Genomic DNA, 19,479 nt, shown 5'->3' with positions numbered 1-19,479 from the left:
CTAAAAATGAAACAATGAGTGAAAAGTGCTTGGGGTGTTTTATTTGCATCATATAACTTGTGAACTGTAACCTTTTTTATACTGTAAAGTATATTTAAGTAAGACAAGGAAGTAAGATAATGCAAGACTAGGTAAGTCGAAGTAAAACAATCTAAGTACCATCATAATATATATTAATCGTTAGACATCATTAACTCTCCACACTAACAAAAGAAAAGTTTACACTCTTTCTCCAAAATACTCTTTTATCAACCCCACCTATCTTAGAAACCTAAAACACTAAAAATGAGTGGAGAGTTTACTGACACCTTCTCTACTTTCTTCACACACCTCAGTTTATCCCCAAAATATTCATACAAAAACCAACATACCAGAGTGAGAGCAACACGACTGGATGCAGTGACATGTCGGAGTATGGGATGGACGTGTGTGTGTGAGTGTGTGCGCAACTGCAGCCAGAGGCTTTCACATGGAAAATATTTTTCCTGTGCATCAGAATATATATTTAAACATTTCTGTTGTTATATTATTGTGAAAAAATAATACTTAAGAATATATAGATCAAGTACAAAACAGAGCAGAGCAGGAATCAATGTGCAGCAGCACATAAAGCATGTTTTTTGAACTAATGGCCCTCAGATGTGAAATATGGGAAGTGGACATGTTATTTTCTTGTCACCTTTTCCTAATCTTTTGCAATCTGTAGGACATTTAATTGCCGAGCCTTTTTTCCCTATGATTTTGAAAGAAATCAAACCAAGCTGCTCAGTCCTTAAGGGTCAAATAACTTGTGAAAGGCACCTGAATGCAGCACAAGAAAACGGATGTGGATCCAGGTTTCAAAGGGTTAAGCTTTACAAGTGCCTTTTTGCTGTCTAAAGCCGACAAACCTGCTGGAGAAATTTCTGAAACCAGATTTCTAAGTCAGTGTGCATCAGTGCAGTACACGACCAAATAAAAACTTGAGATTAAACAAGATCAACATACATTACTACCCGACAGTATTCATCTGTGAATGGCCAAAATACCACAAAAAGTCAGAAATTGTCATTTATTTGAATACTTTTTCTAGCGTATGTAGAATAAACATATCATTTTAGTCTATTTTACAAAGAAAAAGAAAAATGGATACCATGACAGATATGGGTTGCGCTTTTCTAGCAAATGGCAATTTTTTTAAACAAATGTGTATTAACACACTGTGAGGCTCCTCCCTGTGCAGTGCAACTGCTGTTTCCCACACTGTTTATATGAAACCCCTGGAGTGCACATAACAGGATTTTACACTCAAAATTTGTTTGTTCCTAATCTGCTGTTGTTCTCATTCAGTGATTTTAAAGTAATTTCAAAGCTAATAAGCCTATAAAAAGTGTTAAACTGGATCTAAGCACAAAATCATCTATGTTAGCTTCTACCACACCTGTCTCTGTCTCACTCACATCCAAAAAGTCTTAAAAGTGTCGCTTTGAGCCAGTGATGCAGTTGCCCCGGCTGATATCAATTTCAAAATAAAAAGAATTGGCAAACTAAAGTTTATGTGCCTCTGGCCACCATGTGGTTGCATTTGTTTTACATGAGTTTATGGAATAACAACAAACGAGTATTTTCTCATTTTCATTTCTGAAGTGAGACACTAACTCTGGCCACAGTTTACACAGGACAGACACACCAAGGATATAATGGAAATGGAAAAGGGAACAGCTGGAGGTGACGAGATATTCTATAAATATATATGTCTTCTAGATATGTATTTGTGTACATATCTAAAACACTCATCCAGCACTCCGACCCATTTTGCTTGCTGCTCCAATTTAAGCGCGGCCAGAGAGGAGCTCTGCGGCGGGTCGGCGCTGGATGAGTGTGAGCTTAGAGGGAGGGAGGAGGAGGTGAAGGAGTGGTGGTGAGAAGGGAGGGAGGGGAGGGCCGGACAGATGGAGGTGAATTTACAAAAGTCTCACTGTTTCTTTGCATCCTGGTCAAAACATTTTGTAAGAAGTGAACCATGTTTCCCATGCAGAGAACCAGAGCCATGATGAATAATAAAAAATAAAAAACCAACAAACGTAAAAGTACTTGAAAGTATTTTAGAGATATTAGTTTCTAAAAATATGAAAAATCAAATCAAATTATTTGATCAATCAGGCAGAAAATACCTAAACAAATCAATAAATATGTATTTTTTTTAAACATATCTGTTCATATTTGTTTGGTATTTATTTTTATAAAAAGGGTGTGGTTCATTTTAGAGTTCTCTTCTGTGTTCAGGATGCAAGGAGACTTTTTCGATTCACTTCAACGGTCCTTACTGCTAACAGGTAAATTATGGAGAATGATGGTGGTGGTGAGGATGGTGGGATGAAGGTGCTCACTTGGTTGTCTGCCGAGAGGCGGGGCATGGAGAGGGTCCGCCCATGCCCATCCATTGGGTGATAGGGCTCAGTGTCGGAGTACCCGTCCCGCCCCATCTCCCTCATCTCTACCGTCTGTAAAACACAACGAGAGGGGGCGTGACCACTGTCTGCTGAGGGAGGGGGCTCTGACAGAGGGAGGCGTCACTGACTAAACGAGGGCGGCGCTAACTGAGGCGGAAGGAACATGAAATAAATTCAATAAGTTTCTCTTTTTTTCAAATTTATTTTCAACTTCAGAACTATTGCAGCCTTTGGCCTAGTCCACATCTACATGGGTATTTTTGAAAACAGGGATTTCAATCCTGAATTCTTAAGAATAAAATAAAATAAAATAAAAATCCCGTCCGAACTGTGCACTGTTTTTTGTTGTTTTTTAAAACAGTCTGTCTAAATGAAAATGCAAAACTAGTACTGAAGTTCTGCCAAGAGCATGCAAAGCCAACGGGCAATGACATAACCCTAACCAAGATGTGCTGATACGATCTCAAAAATCGGTATTGGGCCCGATCAAGGCTTTTTTTTAACTGACTGGGATTGGCCTTATCATTCCGTAGAGCCTGATCCAATCCTTTGTTTTACATCAGCTGTCACACAGGTGTAACTTTCTGCAACGAGTGCAGCCGTCGTCGTCTCTCCGCTGTCTGTCTCTCCTCCGCTCTGTTTGTAACAGCAGGTGTTTAACCCCTCCTGTGGCGAAACACCACACGCACCATTAACGACAGCAAAACGCATTAATTTATTGTTGTTATGACTGAGTAATGAGATTTAGTTTCATTTTGGCTCAGTGTGAATGTCTCTTGCATTTTGCTGTAATCTGTGGCACATTGTGTTTCACTGCCGACAGTAAAACAAACAAAATAAAGCACAAAAAATAAAACAACTGAAGAACAGTTAGGATGCAGGCAATTTATTACTGTATGAACGCACTGTAGAAGGATTAATTTGACTTTACGGATTGACTTTAATAACTTTAATATGCTTAAAGTGCAGCTGTACTATCTGGTAAAACAGAAGCATTGGATCAGAAACCGGTATTGGCAGATACTTGTGTGTAATTATATGTAAACATATAAAAAGTCGCATTTGCACTATTTTGGTCACAACCACCAATGCACAGAATACCACCTTATCTGTGACGTATCACAAAGGAAATAACGGTGCAAACTTTGACGTCACAAGCCAAAACTTTGTTTTGCATGAGCACACGTCAACACTGACAACAGAATTGCCAAAAATCTTCAACCTGGAAGAATTTAACAAAAATGCAGTCTGCATGTCCACGAAAGGCCAAAACATATACAAACCAAGCAAAGTTTTTAAAAATAATCATGTGAAGTGTGGACTGGGCCTTTTCTGTGTTAAAAACTACACAACATTGAAATGAGTTGTGTATTGACTACCCTAACACACTATCATCAGACTGTCGTCAGACGGGATTGTGGGCACGTACAGCTCTGACCATTAGAAGAAGCTTCTTTGGGAACACTGGGACCTTTTTTTGAATCTCTCGACCAAAGAATCCAAAATTTGGGCAGAGAAACGCCTCAAAAATCAACAAAATTTTGGCCTTTTCTTTCCAAAGAGTTTGTGGCACGATTCCAAATCCATACACGCCTTTATACATTTGTCATGGGGCTGAAGAGAGAGATGAGGGGCTGGGGAGAAGGGACGTCCCAACAGACAAGTGAAAGTAAGGGGCAGTGAGGAGGAGAAGGTGTACATCACAAAACACATCTACCGGCTCCTAGCCTTTGACTCAAGAGGAGGCTGAAGAGCGAACAGGAAAACTCAGGAAGATGGTGAGACTGAGAGAAGACGTGGACTTTGAGTAGAAAGACGAAAGAAAAATAGAAAAAGTAGGCTGAAGTAATTACAGCAACATCCAGCACTTCAGATACTGAAGAGATTTAAACTCTACACGAATTCACTGGAGGTTGCTGAGAAGTCGGTGTCAGGGATGACGGAGTAGATTTAATAGTTCTCAATCTTTTTCACGAGGACACTTGAACAGGGCGCTGAGGTGAAGCTCTTAAATTCCTCTGCAGCTATGTCAAATCTCTTCATATCAGAGACAGGAAACAGGATTTAGGTCTGACAAAGCCTCAAGATTTTATCTCCAAAGTCTCCAATTAGAAACACATTTTCTCCTGTGGGTTCTCATCGATCATCTTTTATCCCAAAAACGCCCATCCATCCAGGTCAGATATGAATCAGAAAGATAATGTGAAGTAAAGTACTTACCTGAAGCGGCACAGAAATATGGGTTTCTACTTTCCACTCAGTCAGTGGCTTTAAAACACTGGCTTTACTGTGTCTTTTTTTCCACTTAGAAAGGCTGTGCTTTTGCATCGAAGCTCTGACTCTTGCTAAACTATAGAATAAGGTTGGGTGATACCAAAAAAAAAAGGTTTTGATCTGAAGTAATACAGGGGTAAAATCAACAATACTGACACTGATAGTGATACTTTATAATACTAAAAGCGGTTTATGTACTTTCATTTAGGGTAATAATCAGTCTGCTTGAGTTATAGCTAATGATTACGTATTAAAACAGTTTTGCTAAATATGGCTTTTTCAAATCACCTGAAATAAACTCTTACGTGAGCATACAACTTTTTTATGATGAACTGAAGTTTTTTCAAAACTGACGTGTTTCCATCAGGTGAATTTTGATTTGAGGCTTGATAGAAACTCGCCTACTGCAATTATGTGTTGGACGACACTAGTCAGGTCGCACACTTTGCTGTGTGTTGGCACATATGTTTGTCTATGTGCACACAGCAAGACAACAGCAATAAAAAAAGTAAATAGTGCATGCACGAGATGTGTTCGTGACAACAGAAAATTGTTTTTTGGGTTTTTCAATCCTATTGAAAATTAAATCGATCGACACAATTAAAACACAGTATCTGTAGTATCGATATTTTTGTATTGATCCACCTACCCCTAATACAGAAAGCTCTTTAAAATATTTAAACTTTTATTTAAGGATGGACGTGAAAATCACTAAAATTCAGTTAGTAATTTTAATTGACAAATAAGTGTTACGGCCTTAAATACAGTAGAAAATATTATGGCAATTTATGCCAACAAGTTTGTGAAGGAACTGAGATATAAAGAGGATTTTTTGTGAATTTCCAGTTTCAGATAGTGCAACAGGTGGCGGTTAGGTTATTATTTACCCCTAAATTAATTACATCAGTTATTATGATTGTGTGAGATGCTTTAGAGAGGTTTTCAATATCTGCACTGCAACAGCAAAATCCCACCAGCATCTTTAATGCTTCTTGCAAACAAAACACCTGCTGAACACAAAATGGTATTGATTTTAGACAACACTCAGCTATTGTTACTGGACCAGAACGGAAGTGATGTTGTTTGAGACAAACTGTCCGTGTGAGAGAAACTGGTTTGGCTTGAATCTGTATGTTACCATGGCGATCACATGACGTGTCAGTGCTCATCCTACCTGTGGGTTGTGACGGTTGTCGTGGAGATCGTCAGGGTAGGGTCTGTCGGGGCTCCAGTTACCCGTCTTCTGGAACATTTCCTGGGCTTTGGCCGTCACCCACGACTGGCTCTCAGTCATGCCACCCTCAGGAGGTCTGGCACCCACACACACACACACGAGTCAGGGATTACACATCGAAGAAATGACGAAATTCACTGTGGACTAGCTACTGCACGGTGTCTTTGACCAACCAAGTGGCTGTTTTAATTTAAAAAAAAAAATAGTATAATAGAGTATTGTTATATCTCTTTGTATATTAATTTTGACATGCCAAATAATCTCTTAAAATCTGGTCTTTATTAAAAATTGAAGTACATTTGTGATTATTGTGATGCCAGCAATGATTTTTCTTCATTTCTTATTCCTAATATGCTAAAATTATGTCGCCATTCCTAAAGCCAAAAATAAATCACTGTCAAAAAATCTTTCTGACTGACTAACATACACACAGAGGACAACACACACACACACACACACACACACACACACACACACACACACACACACACACACACACTTTTGCACTCTCATATACATACATATTTGGGTACATTTGTGGCTCAGTTTTAACATTATAAACAGCACTTGTCCTATTTCCAAAAGACATTTTAGGAAATGTAACTGATGCTCACACGCAACTGAGTAGGCTTTTCGAAATGGACAGCAGAGAAGCGTGCACACGCACGCACGAAATTAAACTAAAGATAAGCTTGAGACGCAGTGGGAAACGTGCACAAACCACTGCATCTACAAAACCTAAAAACAACCAATATTTTTATCAGATTTAGGAGTTGAGCTGATGCAAAAGTAACATTTCTTTGCCAAGTTACTTTTCCAACATATGGTGTCACATTTACAGAATATTGTCCTGAAAAAGAAGCGAGAAGCCCCTTAAAGTCTGACCAATAGGCAAAAATTGTAATATTATGTGTACATATCATGCTTACATTATACATGCATAGGAAGTCTGTGTGTGTGTAAGTATTCATTCCTCATGTGTTATATTGCATTACATACACGTCCCCTCCCTGCCCGGTGTACTCACATGCTGTTGAGGTCAGGCTGGGTGCTGGGGAGGCCGTTGAGGCCTTGACCCCCCTGGCCGTCCGTGCCCCCTCCCTCTGAGGGCGGCTCCATGCGCTGAAACATTAATGGCGGTCGGTTCTGTGTGAGATACATGACATGGCCTGCAGGCTGGCATCAGGCACACTCAGGGGGCAGACACAGGACACAAACACAGGATGCACTCGCAGCATGCACGCACACGGGGGCGCCATCGGCAAACACATGGCTGTGAGTATCCAAGGTAAAGTTCCCTGACAGACGACTGATCTGGGATCTGCTAACCACGCTGAATGGGCGTTTTGACTTTTTCTTTTTTACCAGTTTGGGCTGATGTTCAGAGACAGAAAGCTGATCTCATTTCTGTGTCAGAGGGGAACTTGTACCTTTGGCATTTAAGGTAAGATTGCTCTTAAATCACAGGTCAAGGACCAGATTACCACGAAACACATCATCAAAAAAAAGACATTTTACTCAAAAATCATCATGTCATAATCTGTGTGAGCCTTCATCTGCCGAGATCTTTTGAGTAATATGCCGTTTTGTTGGAAGAGGACATCTGAGCCTGATTAAAAAACAGCTTCCATCAGGTCAGAGGTCAGGCAGCTTTCCTCACAGGGGATCCTGGGTAACGGAGTCCTCTCGGGAGCGGCTTAAAAGGCGACGGTTCATGACTGCTACAGCCTCGGTCATGTCCCTGCACAGCCTGGAAGCTAGAGGCTGAATGCTAAATGAGTGCAGATGGATCGAGGCCGGTTCAGAAACAGACACACGTCCAAACCTCTGACACATCAGGCTCACCTGCTGGACAGGAAGCTTGTCTGGCAACAATTCGCATCAAAATTATTGAAAGGCATAGTTTTACTAGTCAAATAGATCTTTAGAAACAATAAACAAGAGGCTTGTGAGGTGGTGATCGAGGTTTTGCAGTTGCTTCCTAAATATGTTCTAAATGTATCTGTTACCATTAAATTGCTTCCAAATTTCTATTTCCTCTTTTTTTTTCAAATATAATGTAAACGCCACAGCTTTAAAGATTTTGAGTTTCTCTCCAGCTGTCGCCTCCTGTGTCACAGAGGTAAATGGCTCACGTTCGTCTCTGATCAGTCTGGTTTGGCTCTGGCTTGCTCTACTGCAAAAATTCATGGTGCAAATATATAATATCTATAATACATAGATGATAACGACAAAAACATGAACAGCAAACACCTAACGGACGCCGGCTTCAATGGGGTATGTCTCAGCAGTGGCATATGTATCAATGAATGGTCCCAGGACTGACTGATTACATACGGAGCCACTGGTCACAGGAACCTCCACTCAACATCCCACCAACCACCACGGCAGACAGACAGGCAAACAGACAGATTCATGAACACACAGACTGGAGAGAATGGGTCTTGGTTAGAGCAGACAATCGACGTGGATTGCCCAAATAGGGAGAGCTTGATGAGTCAAGGTCTCATCTCTTCCTGGAAGGATAAAGGGACAGCATCAGGGGGACAGAGACGACGTGGAAGACAGGAGGAGGGACAAAAGACTCCAAAACAGAGTAAAGACACAGGAGAATGACATACAAAAGCAGACAAAATATTTGAGACACAACAACAGTTCAACAAACACTGAAAAGGACGGTTTAGACGCAACTAGGAAGTAATGCACAAGAGGAGGAGATGGGAACAATAAATGAGTTTAAAGAAAAAATCCACCCCCTGGTTCTCTTACACTGTTAAATGAGACCAATTTGCAGTCTAAAAGTGGTCCATTCCTTATGTCCCTACGTGTTTTTAAAGTCTGTTTTTTGCATCCAGTTTGGGAGGTGTCTAGAAGAAATTTTAATACTACAATTTAATAGTACAATTAATACTACAATTGTAGTATTAATACTACAGTACCACAAAACTAATATGCAGCCTTTAGCAGTATACATCAGTGCATAAAAAACAAAATCAATATGGCCTGCATTCTCACAATATTCTACAGATTTTGGTTGTCGGGGTTAGAACAGAACTAAATAAAGCTATTCGCTATTGCACGCCTCCACGCACCAGGCAATTCACATTTATAGTATATAAACTGTGTTTTGTGATAATGGGCTTTATAAATAAACTTGAATTGAATCCATGTCTGTAAAAACACCCTACCCTAACCCAAAATTATATAAGTATCTGACCAAATGTCTTCAGTTCATTTCTTCATTATATCCTGTTAGACATTTGTGTGAAATTATGTCATAACTAGTGCATGGATTCTTGAGTTATAGCCAAATGCGTAAGGTCACAGTGACCTTTACCTTTGGCCACCACATTATAATCTGTTAATCTTTGAGTCCAAGTGTACGTTTGTGCTAAATATGAAGACACTGTTTGTTTGAGCCAAATTTAAAAAAAAATCCCTAAATGTGTCTTTGAGATATCACGTTCACAGTGGGACATACATAAGACCACAGTGACCTTGACCTATAACCTCATAATTAAAATGAGTTAATTCTTGACTCCGAGTGGACATTTGTGCCAAATCTGAGGAAATAGCCTTCAAGGCCCTCTTGATATGTTGTGTTCATAATGATATAAGGCCAAAGTAACCTAATCATGGAGTCAAAGTGGTTGTTTATGTTAAGTATGACAAGTTCCCTCAAATTACTATTTAGATATTAGGTTCACAAGAATCAGACATAAGGCCATGGTAACCTTGACCTTTGTCCACCAAATATTCATCAGTTTATAGTAGACTCCAAGGGGATGTTTGTGCCAAATTTGAAAAGAAAAAAAAAACCTGTTAAGGTGTTCTTGAGCTATCGCATTCACAAGAATAAGACAGACAAGGTCACACAGAGCTTGACCCTAAGACCTATGACCGCCAAGATCTATTAAACTTTCATAACAGTGTTATTTTGGGTGGATTCTTCCTTTAAAATGGTACAAACAAAAAAAAAAACAAAGTGGAGGAGAGAAGGACGATGAAGTGAGACTGTAGAGATGGCGGGACACACTGACAGACACACTGACTGGTTAAAGTCCTTGTGTACTGCTGATGTTGAGAGAGCCTGTGTGGACCTGTCCATTCAGTCCAATGGGATGGCTGCATTCAGGAACATACCAACACATACTGTATTTGCATTGTTTGAAAAAAGACTAACATGCTCTCCATCCACGAAAGCACTCCTTTGTGAAAAATGGAAATTCCCTTTTAAGAAATATGTCTGAGTCAACATAGACAAGGCTGGTCCCAATTCCACGACAGCGTTGTATTGCGTCAAATTTAGAGTCAATTCTTTATACAACTGGATGACTTGCTTCAGCAAACAGAAGGTATTACATGAGTGGAGAGATGTTTCCACACGTCCGCAGTGTGGGCTGAAAATACAGAGACAGCGAGCGCGAGTGCATCTCAAAGGCATTCATTGACAAGAGGGGAAGAGCACTGGGGAACAAAAGGTAAGGCCATGTGGTATCATCATCATCATCATCATCATCATCATCATCACCATCATCATCATCATCATTGCTCAGAACATTACCAACAACAAAGAAAAACAGTTGTAAACTGGTGGACCTTTGTAACCCTCCTCACAACGTTCAAACAGCTCAAGGTGAAAAGAACAAGGAAAGCAGCGGGAAAGGGAAATGTTGCTAACTGGCTACAGGAAGTAAAATATCTTAATAGCTCTGTTAGCAAGCAGAAGGAATTAGGCTGGCCGAGGGAGCAACAAGGGGCTGGAAAAAGGACGCATATTTTCAGGTAGCATGCTAATAAAAGGGTATAGCGCAGGCTGAAAGGGAGGTAAGGTTTGGGGAAACAGGTGATGAAAAGAAAACTCGAGGAGGAGGGGGTTCGTTTGGAAGTGCAGCTGGGAGATTAAATATGATTTAAATGTATAAGACATGGTTCTTATGCTTTTAAATTCATAGAAAATGCAAAATTCAATCCAAGGACTTGTGGAAGTGGCATAAAAAAAAAGGAAGGCCAGAGGGAGGCGGAAGAGGAATAGGAAAAGTAATACTTTTTGCGTTTCGGGGAATTTCTCTGTGATGGAGTCTACCTGTTCCTCTCGCAGTGCCTGCAGCTTTTTCATCTTGCTCTGCCGGTAGTATTCCATGATCATCATGGCGGCGTAGATTTTGCCCACCGTCAAGTCTGTGGCTGCTGAAAAAATGACAAGTTACCCTGCAAGATTAGACCCGAGTGAGATGGGACCCTGAGCCGTGGGGGGATGGGAGTGGGGGACGAGACACAAATCACTGACACAGAGAAATTCACGATCACATGCAGAGTACACCAGCAGTTTGCACTATTCTGTTTCATGACAACCCACTGGAGTTTAAAAATCAAGAATCTACACTAAAGGCTCATTCCTCTAATTCAGTACGGTCAGGTGCTTCAGTCTTAAGGGCGGAAAATTCACCGAATATTTGGTCGGTGGTATGCATGCAAACACACGTACTATCATGCTTGTGTGCACTCTCAAAACCTCATTCTCATTGGTTGATACATGTATCCAAATCAGGGCTTATGCCGATTTAATGCATTGATGATACCGCTCTTATGTTAATTTTCATTCATGAAGCTCAGCTCTAAAAATCTAAAAAGCGCATGCAGCAAACAATCCTGTTAAAAAGCTAATGTTTTTATAACTATATGTATAACAAGGCAAGATAAAGGAAAAGGTCTGTTTGTTTGCTGACGATGTATTTTTAAGCACTGCAAGTGCAGCACACCGATTCTTGATTTACCTCCAAGAAAATACTGAAATTGCCAATTTTGGGGGCCGAAATGAGGTATACAAACTGCACAATATAAATAACCAGTTAATACTCGTTGTATAAGAAATGAATATGCTCTTTTGTTGCTCTTAAGGAAAAGTGGTTATCACGTCTCAACTGAAACAGAACTGAGCTCGCTCACTGGTGTACAACAAACAAATACAATTATACAACACTGTACAATCATTAACACAAAAAGCCAGTAGTCTTTTCACAGGCAGATGCTGTACCCATACAATATCAGTTAACATTCTCTTACTAATTTACTATTCTCTAACTACCATCTAGGTATCAAAACTTTGTATATTGAATCTTTAACCTTAACATTAAGGCTGAGGACCAGGTAGCCACCTCACTAAGAAACACAAGGACACCTCAGTCAAATGATCCCTGGAAAACAGGAGCTCAATTTTTTTCTAAAAACTCTGGACATGTATCCCCAGAGTTTGGGTGAAACACGTAAACATTTAAAAATCAGAAAAATATTGAGCTTTGTTTTGGTTGTCAAATAAATCCATATAAAGTTCTTACTGAATGAGTGGCTCTTTCCAAAGTGGCATGGCTACAAGTCTTCCAGCATTAAACTGACATTAACATATGATATGACCACACATATCTCATTCCTATGTGTGTAATATTTTTATTGGCTGCCATGCATTTAGCCAAACAACTTGATGCTTTCGCTAAGCATGCATCATTACAGTATTTTATATGCCTTTACTCTAATCATTTCAATAATTGTATTCTAAACAGAATTACTTGAAAAAAGTGATTAATCACAATCATTTCATATAAACTTAGTAGTTCAGATCTATATTACTAGTTAATTTGCTGTTCAATTCTTCCTGTAGTGAAAAGACTTCTATAGAGGATCTTCTATAGCAGGCACCCCCTGATACCAGGACTGTCTGAATGGGTGAAAAGATCAGTTTGGGTGTGTGTGCTACTGTGTCCACTGTGATGTGATACATGTGTCTGTGTACATGTATGTGCTTGTGTGCTTACAGTGCATGTATGGTACAGCGCAGAACTATATGGTAAGTGACACTGCTGCGAACAGCTCAGCTTGTGAGGACGCCATTAATGTTTACGTCTTGAGCTATCATGACGAGATGATTGCTTCCTTTTGTGCAATCATGATTGTTTAATACATCGATTATTATTATTATAGTATTACAGGAAGTCTGGATACAGCCATGGAGGCGGGGCCTCGGTCATTTCTATGAGAGCTGCTCATTGGCACATGAAGCAAAAAAAGCTCTTTTTCCGGGTGTAAAATACCCAGATTCACGGGCCCATGAGGCATGCGCACTAGAGACTTCCGGCAGCTGAGAGCAGCCGAGTGTACTCGAGCAGGTAACTTCCGCCGACAGAGCAACTGACTTCCGGTTTAGCGCTTCACTAGCTTAAACGACTTTCCAAATGCTATCAAACTGGATGATTTAAGAGACTGAGATTTGTGTGTATGTGCTGCTCAACACAATTTTCACAATTATTCCGTTAATGAAAATTCAATCAACTTTTTTGTTTCTTTATTCCAATTCTCGACAAAATCGTAAATGGATGTGAAGAATCTACACTGGTGCATGTATGTATTGTATGTACAGTATGCGTGTTTATAGTGTAGTAGCCGGATCAGGAGATGCAAAGCAGTGAATGACACTGGCTGGTAGAAGCTGTCCTCTTGGTGAGTTGGTGATCGTAGACACATACACACCACTATGTGTGATTTTCTGTAACTTACCCTTGTGCGGTGTAACCAGCAGGTCCAGTGTCTTCTGGGATAAGTTTGGCCAAATGGCCATCATCTCCTTTCTCAGCTCTGCATCCATCTGGTGCTTGTCTGCACCGCCTGGGTGGCCCCCGAAAAACCCACACACCCATCGAACATTTGCACAAACATGCACACATCCATACATACGCAAACACCCCCCACACATAAACACAGGGCAAAGGAGGTCGAGACCAAACGGAAGGCACCATGGCACAAAATCCCAAAAGAAACATATTTAGCCATTCATGCGTGCACACATTCACCCAGAACAAAAAGATTGTTTGTTAGTGTCAGAATTGGCAGTTTTGTTATATTTGCTACAATAATCTAGAAAAGTCTTGTTGACGAGAAGATAGATATTAGAAATGTAGACACAGCGTAACTGGTTTGAATTGATGTTGACGTATAACATTTCATTAAATGAAGTTGCATGAAATTTAAAGTAGCAGAAAATGCAAATACTCAAGTAAAGTGCCAGTATCTTAAAACTGTACTAAAGTACTGTACTTGAATAAATGTACGTCACACTTGGTGCATGTCATTTCTTTCTTGTAAAGCATGTTGGGCTGCATTTCTTGTATGAAAGGTGCTGTACAAATAAAGTTTACTGGATGTTGCTTATTCATTAGTTGGAGACTGCATGTCCAAGTGTTGAGGCTATTCAGAAGATCAACGTTTTGTCATAGAGCTGATCAGACTGCCTCCAATAACTGAAATTAATTCAAACAAGTAACCATTGTCATGTTCACTTTCCAATGTTCATAACCAAGTTACAGTCAATTTTGTTGTGAAATCTGCATCTCTAAATACTCATGCATTTGTTTACTAGTGGATCTTGACCTCCCCAACATTGGGTGTAGTAGCCAACGAGGTATCTACATTTCCAATATCTATAGAAGAGAAACCATAGATGTATAATAAAGACAGACAACATGACAGCTCCCCAAAAGTGAAGCCAAAATATCTTGTTCGCCCCTTGGTGACTGGCTGCACTATAGGATAAAAACTCTGCGCCATCCACGTTAAGAGGATCGGACATGGTGGGCGAAACTAAAAAATCCATGTGAAATCATTTTGTTTTTCAAAGATGGTTTTTTTGTCAATTTAGATAGTTTTCATCACTCTGATGTACACCAATCAGCCAACACATTCACTCTTTGAAACCTGGATCGCCATCAGCGATTCAGGCGCCTTCTCACAAATTATTTTACCCTTTGAAACCTGAGCATATTATTTCAAGAAATTAGTAAAAGGTGACAAGAAATGTACATAAAATATTTTTAAAACAGAGGGGAGGATTATTCAAATATTATACCGAAAAATTTTGGAAAAAAATCCAAAAAAATGTTTTGTATGACTATATGTTACAGAAGATATATATATCACTATTTCAGCTCTTTGTTAGGTCATTTCCTTGTTTGTTCTTGCTCTTTTTTTTTTTTTTAGGACTTTTTCACTGGAACAAAGCTCTTATTTTGAAGTCAGCTCTTATATTGAGGCTGGCTTGACTGCAATAAAAAACTTGCACTTTATCTCATGTTCCAACACTACTGATGGATAGCCAACTCCAGTAACATAAGTCCTAAACTGCAACCAAAACAAGCATGTCAGGAAGTGTGCATCACTAATAAGTGTCCTCTGGAAACCCTTCCTTTGTGTAGCATGTTTTCTAACTGTGTTGTTTAATTTGCAGCGTGTTCTCCAAATGCTGCTGATGTGTCTTCAAATTAATGAAGATGTTTTCTTAACTTGCTTGTGTTTTGTCTATTTGCATGTGCTTAAGTTGCAGCCATTGCCCAGACTTCAAATGATGCCACCAGCACAAGACAGCAGCGGCTCTATCCTGTTTATTATGGCTTCACCTTTGTTCAGTGGGAGGGAGTAAAGACACGTTCTCCATCTTTATGTACAGTCATTCAGAGAAGCAGACAGATATATAGAGGCAAAAAGTCAAACCCATAAATTACCCAGTAGTACCCAGAAATGTCAGACAGAGAGTAACTGAGATGGACAGATAGAGCAAACTGATGATAGTACTTTAGGGCCGTACCCTTGGCAATCTTTATATCCAGAGCTGTCCTGATCAGAGCCATGAGAGTGGAGTTAAAATGCACCGTGTTGTCATCCGCAACCGGCAGATCCATGCGCAGCAGCCTCTGTGGAGAGCCAGTCAGGATGAGAGGATGAGAAAGGGTGTGTCCTTGCTAAAGTGTGGCGTGCCTGAACCTCCAGGAAGGGGAGGGGGCGAGGGGTTGGGGGCGGGGTTGAGAGAGCTCCATAGACAACAGCCAATTAGAGTTGGACTGGATTCGTCCAGTTTTATTTATTGGTCCCCGAGACAGATTAGGGGCTAAGGCAAAGCTGACTAAGTGTCACTATAATTCTTTCAGTGCTGATTAATGTAGCCAAATAAGTCAATGAATTTCAACTGGAGGCACTTGAGCTTTAAAAGTCCTTTGATAATAAATGTGTACTACATTGACTGACAAGTATTGATGTGTTAAGTCTGCTGTACATGCATTTGCAAGTGCAAGAGCATTTGCTTCCAAAAAAAGAAACCTGAATAGGCGAGTCTCTGCGTCTCCTGTGTTTCCAGTGATACTCTACAAAACAGCACAGCTATCCAATGAGGGCCATCTGCTGCTAAGCAACTGTGAGAGCCGAGAACCACAAGGAAGAACAATCGGAGCCGAAATGGCCTCCGACCCAACCTGTGCCCATGTTCCCTAAATGTGTGAATGCATTGGCGCATTTACACATCTCTGTTGTTACACACATGTAGATATATATGAAACAGTACACATACACCGACCCCACACCCCCCACACCTCCAACCCCAACATCCCTCCCCGCCCACTTACACACAATTATTTTCACAGACTGCAATTAAGAGCGCTTAATTGGAGTCCTTGGAAGACAAAATAGGCCGACTGGAGAACAATAACAGTATCACTGGTGTAATTCTGCTATTTTTCAGGAGACTGCTTTAGTTTTATTTAACTTAGGCATCCGCTATAGAGCTCCCCCTACCTGTAAGGAGGTTCCCTGTCTTTACAAGTCTATACAGTACCAGGTAAAACCAATGGAGAAACCTGCGGATAGAACGAAACAAGCTGGGCCGACTCGAACCACTTGCCGTTCCTATCCTGACCAGTTGGCGTCCATTGAATTTACCTACGAACATGAGCGTTGGGCACTCACGATGGCAAGCACGGTAGTACGATGGCGGTGGGGTTTGTGTACATGCTCGTGTGTTCCTGAGTGTGTGCGAGTGTCAGGCATGCCCAAAGCCAAGTGTGCGGCAGGCGGAGGGCATCGGCCAACATCCACAGCGCTCGGCAGGCAGCAGGCAGGCTCAATGTCGCCCATAGCCATGCGACAGAGAGTGCGAGGACTGCATGCAACACAACACCCCCCTAGAAAAATCCCACAAACCCGGACACACAAAGCATGCAACATGCCTTTACTTCACTCCCAATAGCTAAGCCCCAACTCTTCCCACCTACCCAGCCCAATAACCCCCCCCCCGACTTCCCTCGAAACCCACTTTCACAATACAAGTAGCCGTGCATCCGCACAAAGAGAGTATCCTCAATCCAACTGGATTGATCCTACTGATTATTTCTCATCTTTTTTTCTTTTTTTTTTTTGCTCTCTACATTTTTTTTTGCAATCATGGTTCCCTTTAAATCAAAGTCAAATTGGACAGCGATGGTTTCATATCAAGTCAAGATCTCTCTCAATGCCAAACGGGTGCAGTGTCTTAAGGGGGTGTCAGAGTTAGAGAAGATTAGAGTTGTGGCATTCCCTGAAAGAAGAAAAAAAATTATAGAGAAGATCAAAAAGAGATGATTGAAGTTCTTTCTGTTTTTGTTTTGGACCAACCAGACTTTAGTAGTAGTAGTGTAGGGTAAGGGGACGGGGTCTATCAAAAGGGGACACATGTTAGGGACATGGTTAGTGGAGTTAATCTAGGCGGCTCTAAGCTTGGTCATGAGATGTAGTTACAGATAAAAAGGGAAGAATGAGGAGGGAGAGGAAGACCGTGAAAACACTGAAAGAGTAAGAGAAGAGGAATCAAAGAGAACGTGGGTCACTTGGAAATAACAGAGAGAGGAGTGTGTGTGTGTGTGTGTGTGTGTGTAGATAGAAAAGAAAGAAGAGAGAGGCTGAAAATTACAGAACAAGACAAGAGATAAAAGACGAGGACTAAAAACAACACTGACATCAGTTTTCTGAGAAGAGGTCAGTAGCGATACACAGATATCAGAACTAATTTTTCCAGTAAGGGTGAGGCCTAGTGTCCAGTAAAGGAAAAATCGAGAACTTTGCCTAAGCATTAAGAGTGTCAAAAAAATGTCCAAGATGTCTAACCTTCCCCTCTCTGTTCTGACAAGAAACATTGAGGATTTTTTTTATCTCAAAATGTCCTTTAATGGACTTTTTTCTGTGAAATTGTATCAATGGATACTGGAAGGCTTTGATGGCTGAAGTATGTGATGGGGACCACTGCGGATACAGGTTGACATTTTGAGAGAAAGAAGACAGAGAGGAGAGAGGTAGAGACAGAGCGGGCTCGGATGGACAGAGGGATGATATGAAGGGATGAAGATGGATGCTGTTTGCTGACAAACAAGTGGATGCAGGGGAGGAAGGACAGAAGAGAAAGAGAGAAAAGACAGACATGAAGACAGAAGAGAGAAAAAGACAAAAGTGAGAAAAGCTAGAAAGAGACAGTAAATGGCAGACTGACATCCAGAATCAATTAAAAAAAATGCAATATTTGATCAAAGTTGTCTTGTTGACAGCAGAGTTCAGAATACTTATTATTATACACGTAATATCACGAGCCAGTTAGGCTTGCACCTAATCAAAATCTGTCCATAGCACAAAAAAAAAAGATTACTCAAAGTGGGCCAATCCCAGTGAATGCTGTGCGACTTTGCAATTTTGTCCTTACACTGCGACTTTACTGCAATTTGAGTATTAGAAACAGGTAAAATTTGATTTCATTGTAGAGCTGCATGCAGCATATTGATTCGCTCAGCCACTTGAAAAACCAGTCGATACATTTATAGGAAGTCTTTTATTCCATATGCCATTCAGGTGATGAACACAGGATAATTGTATTGGGGGAACTAATATTTTGTGCTCTCTTTGACTGTTTATTTATATTTATATATATTATCACTCCGACTGCCTTTTTGCACGATTGTCTCTTGTGTATTGTACATTTGTGTGCTAAAATGTTGTATTGGTTTTAATTATGTGTTGTATGTATCTTTAAGTGAAGCCAAAGACAAACTTCCACTGAGGTGGACAATAAAGTCTCTTTATCTATCTCCGTCTCTGTTCATAATAAAACCACTGCTGCAGGAGTTTGAGCTCCCGCCTGGGGCAAAGTCACCAAAGGTGACAGGGCTAACTGTTTGCATAACAGGTGAAATGACAGCGCTGAAGCCATTTTGGTGTCAGTGGGAGATTAACAGCTCAGTGACGGATGTTAGCGGCTGCTGCGAGGCTTCTGCCCTAGCTGCAAAATGTGAAGACTAAGGATGTGATCATGTTGTGCTGTGTAAGCTCGTGCTTACCGTGCAGAGAGAGCAGGAGAGCAGTTCATGGGCCCAGTCTTTCAGTGCTATTTTCTAACCGCAACAGCTCATCATGAATGCTTGATATAATAAAATCAAAATTAATTTTCTTTAATTAATCAAAATTATTAATTGAATATTATTTAATATTATTATTAGCAGCTTTTCTTTTTAGAAAAGCTGCCTTGAAACCAGACATTTCAGACCACAACAATCCCCAAAACAGCTTTGAAACAGCTTTTGAAATCTAGGTCCAACTGGTATAGGTATATTAGCTTTACAGCTGATGCACACATTTCACACTGTTTATGGGTAATTATAGGATATTTTCCTTTGTGTCACTACTTTTAAGAGCTTCAAGGCACCA

At 40.4% G+C, this 19,479-nt stretch overlaps 1 protein-coding gene across 9 annotated transcripts in view; it reads right to left on the bottom strand.

Moving 5' to 3' along the window:
* Positions 1–19,479, bottom strand: part of cacna1ab (calcium channel, voltage-dependent, P/Q type, alpha 1A subunit, b) — a 126,950-nt gene that overhangs the window by 18,279 nt on the left and 89,192 nt on the right. For 5 of the 9 annotated variants that reach the window (XM_042485644.1, XM_042485647.1, XM_042485650.1 and 2 more), the window contains exons 38-43: positions 15,572–15,677; positions 13,492–13,599; positions 11,027–11,130; positions 6,968–7,086; positions 5,881–6,016; positions 2,370–2,483 (exon numbers count right to left, since the gene is read on the bottom strand). In XM_042485644.1, coding sequence (XP_042341578.1) covers positions 2,370–2,483; positions 5,881–6,016; positions 6,968–7,086; positions 11,027–11,130; positions 13,492–13,599; positions 15,572–15,677 — 687 coding nt within the window. The remainder of the gene's footprint in view (positions 1–2,369; positions 2,484–5,880; positions 6,017–6,967; positions 7,087–11,026; positions 11,131–13,491; positions 13,600–15,571; positions 15,678–19,479) is intronic. The other 4 variants (XM_042485651.1, XM_042485652.1, XM_042485649.1 and 1 more) reach the window with 3 other exon arrangements.

This window comes from Plectropomus leopardus, chromosome 4, assembly GCF_008729295.1.
Source record: "Plectropomus leopardus isolate mb chromosome 4, YSFRI_Pleo_2.0, whole genome shotgun sequence".
Lineage (NCBI taxonomy): Eukaryota > Metazoa > Chordata > Actinopteri > Perciformes > Serranidae > Plectropomus > Plectropomus leopardus.
Note: the sequence above shows the minus strand (reverse complement) of the source record. Positions and strands in the feature narration are given on the sequence as shown.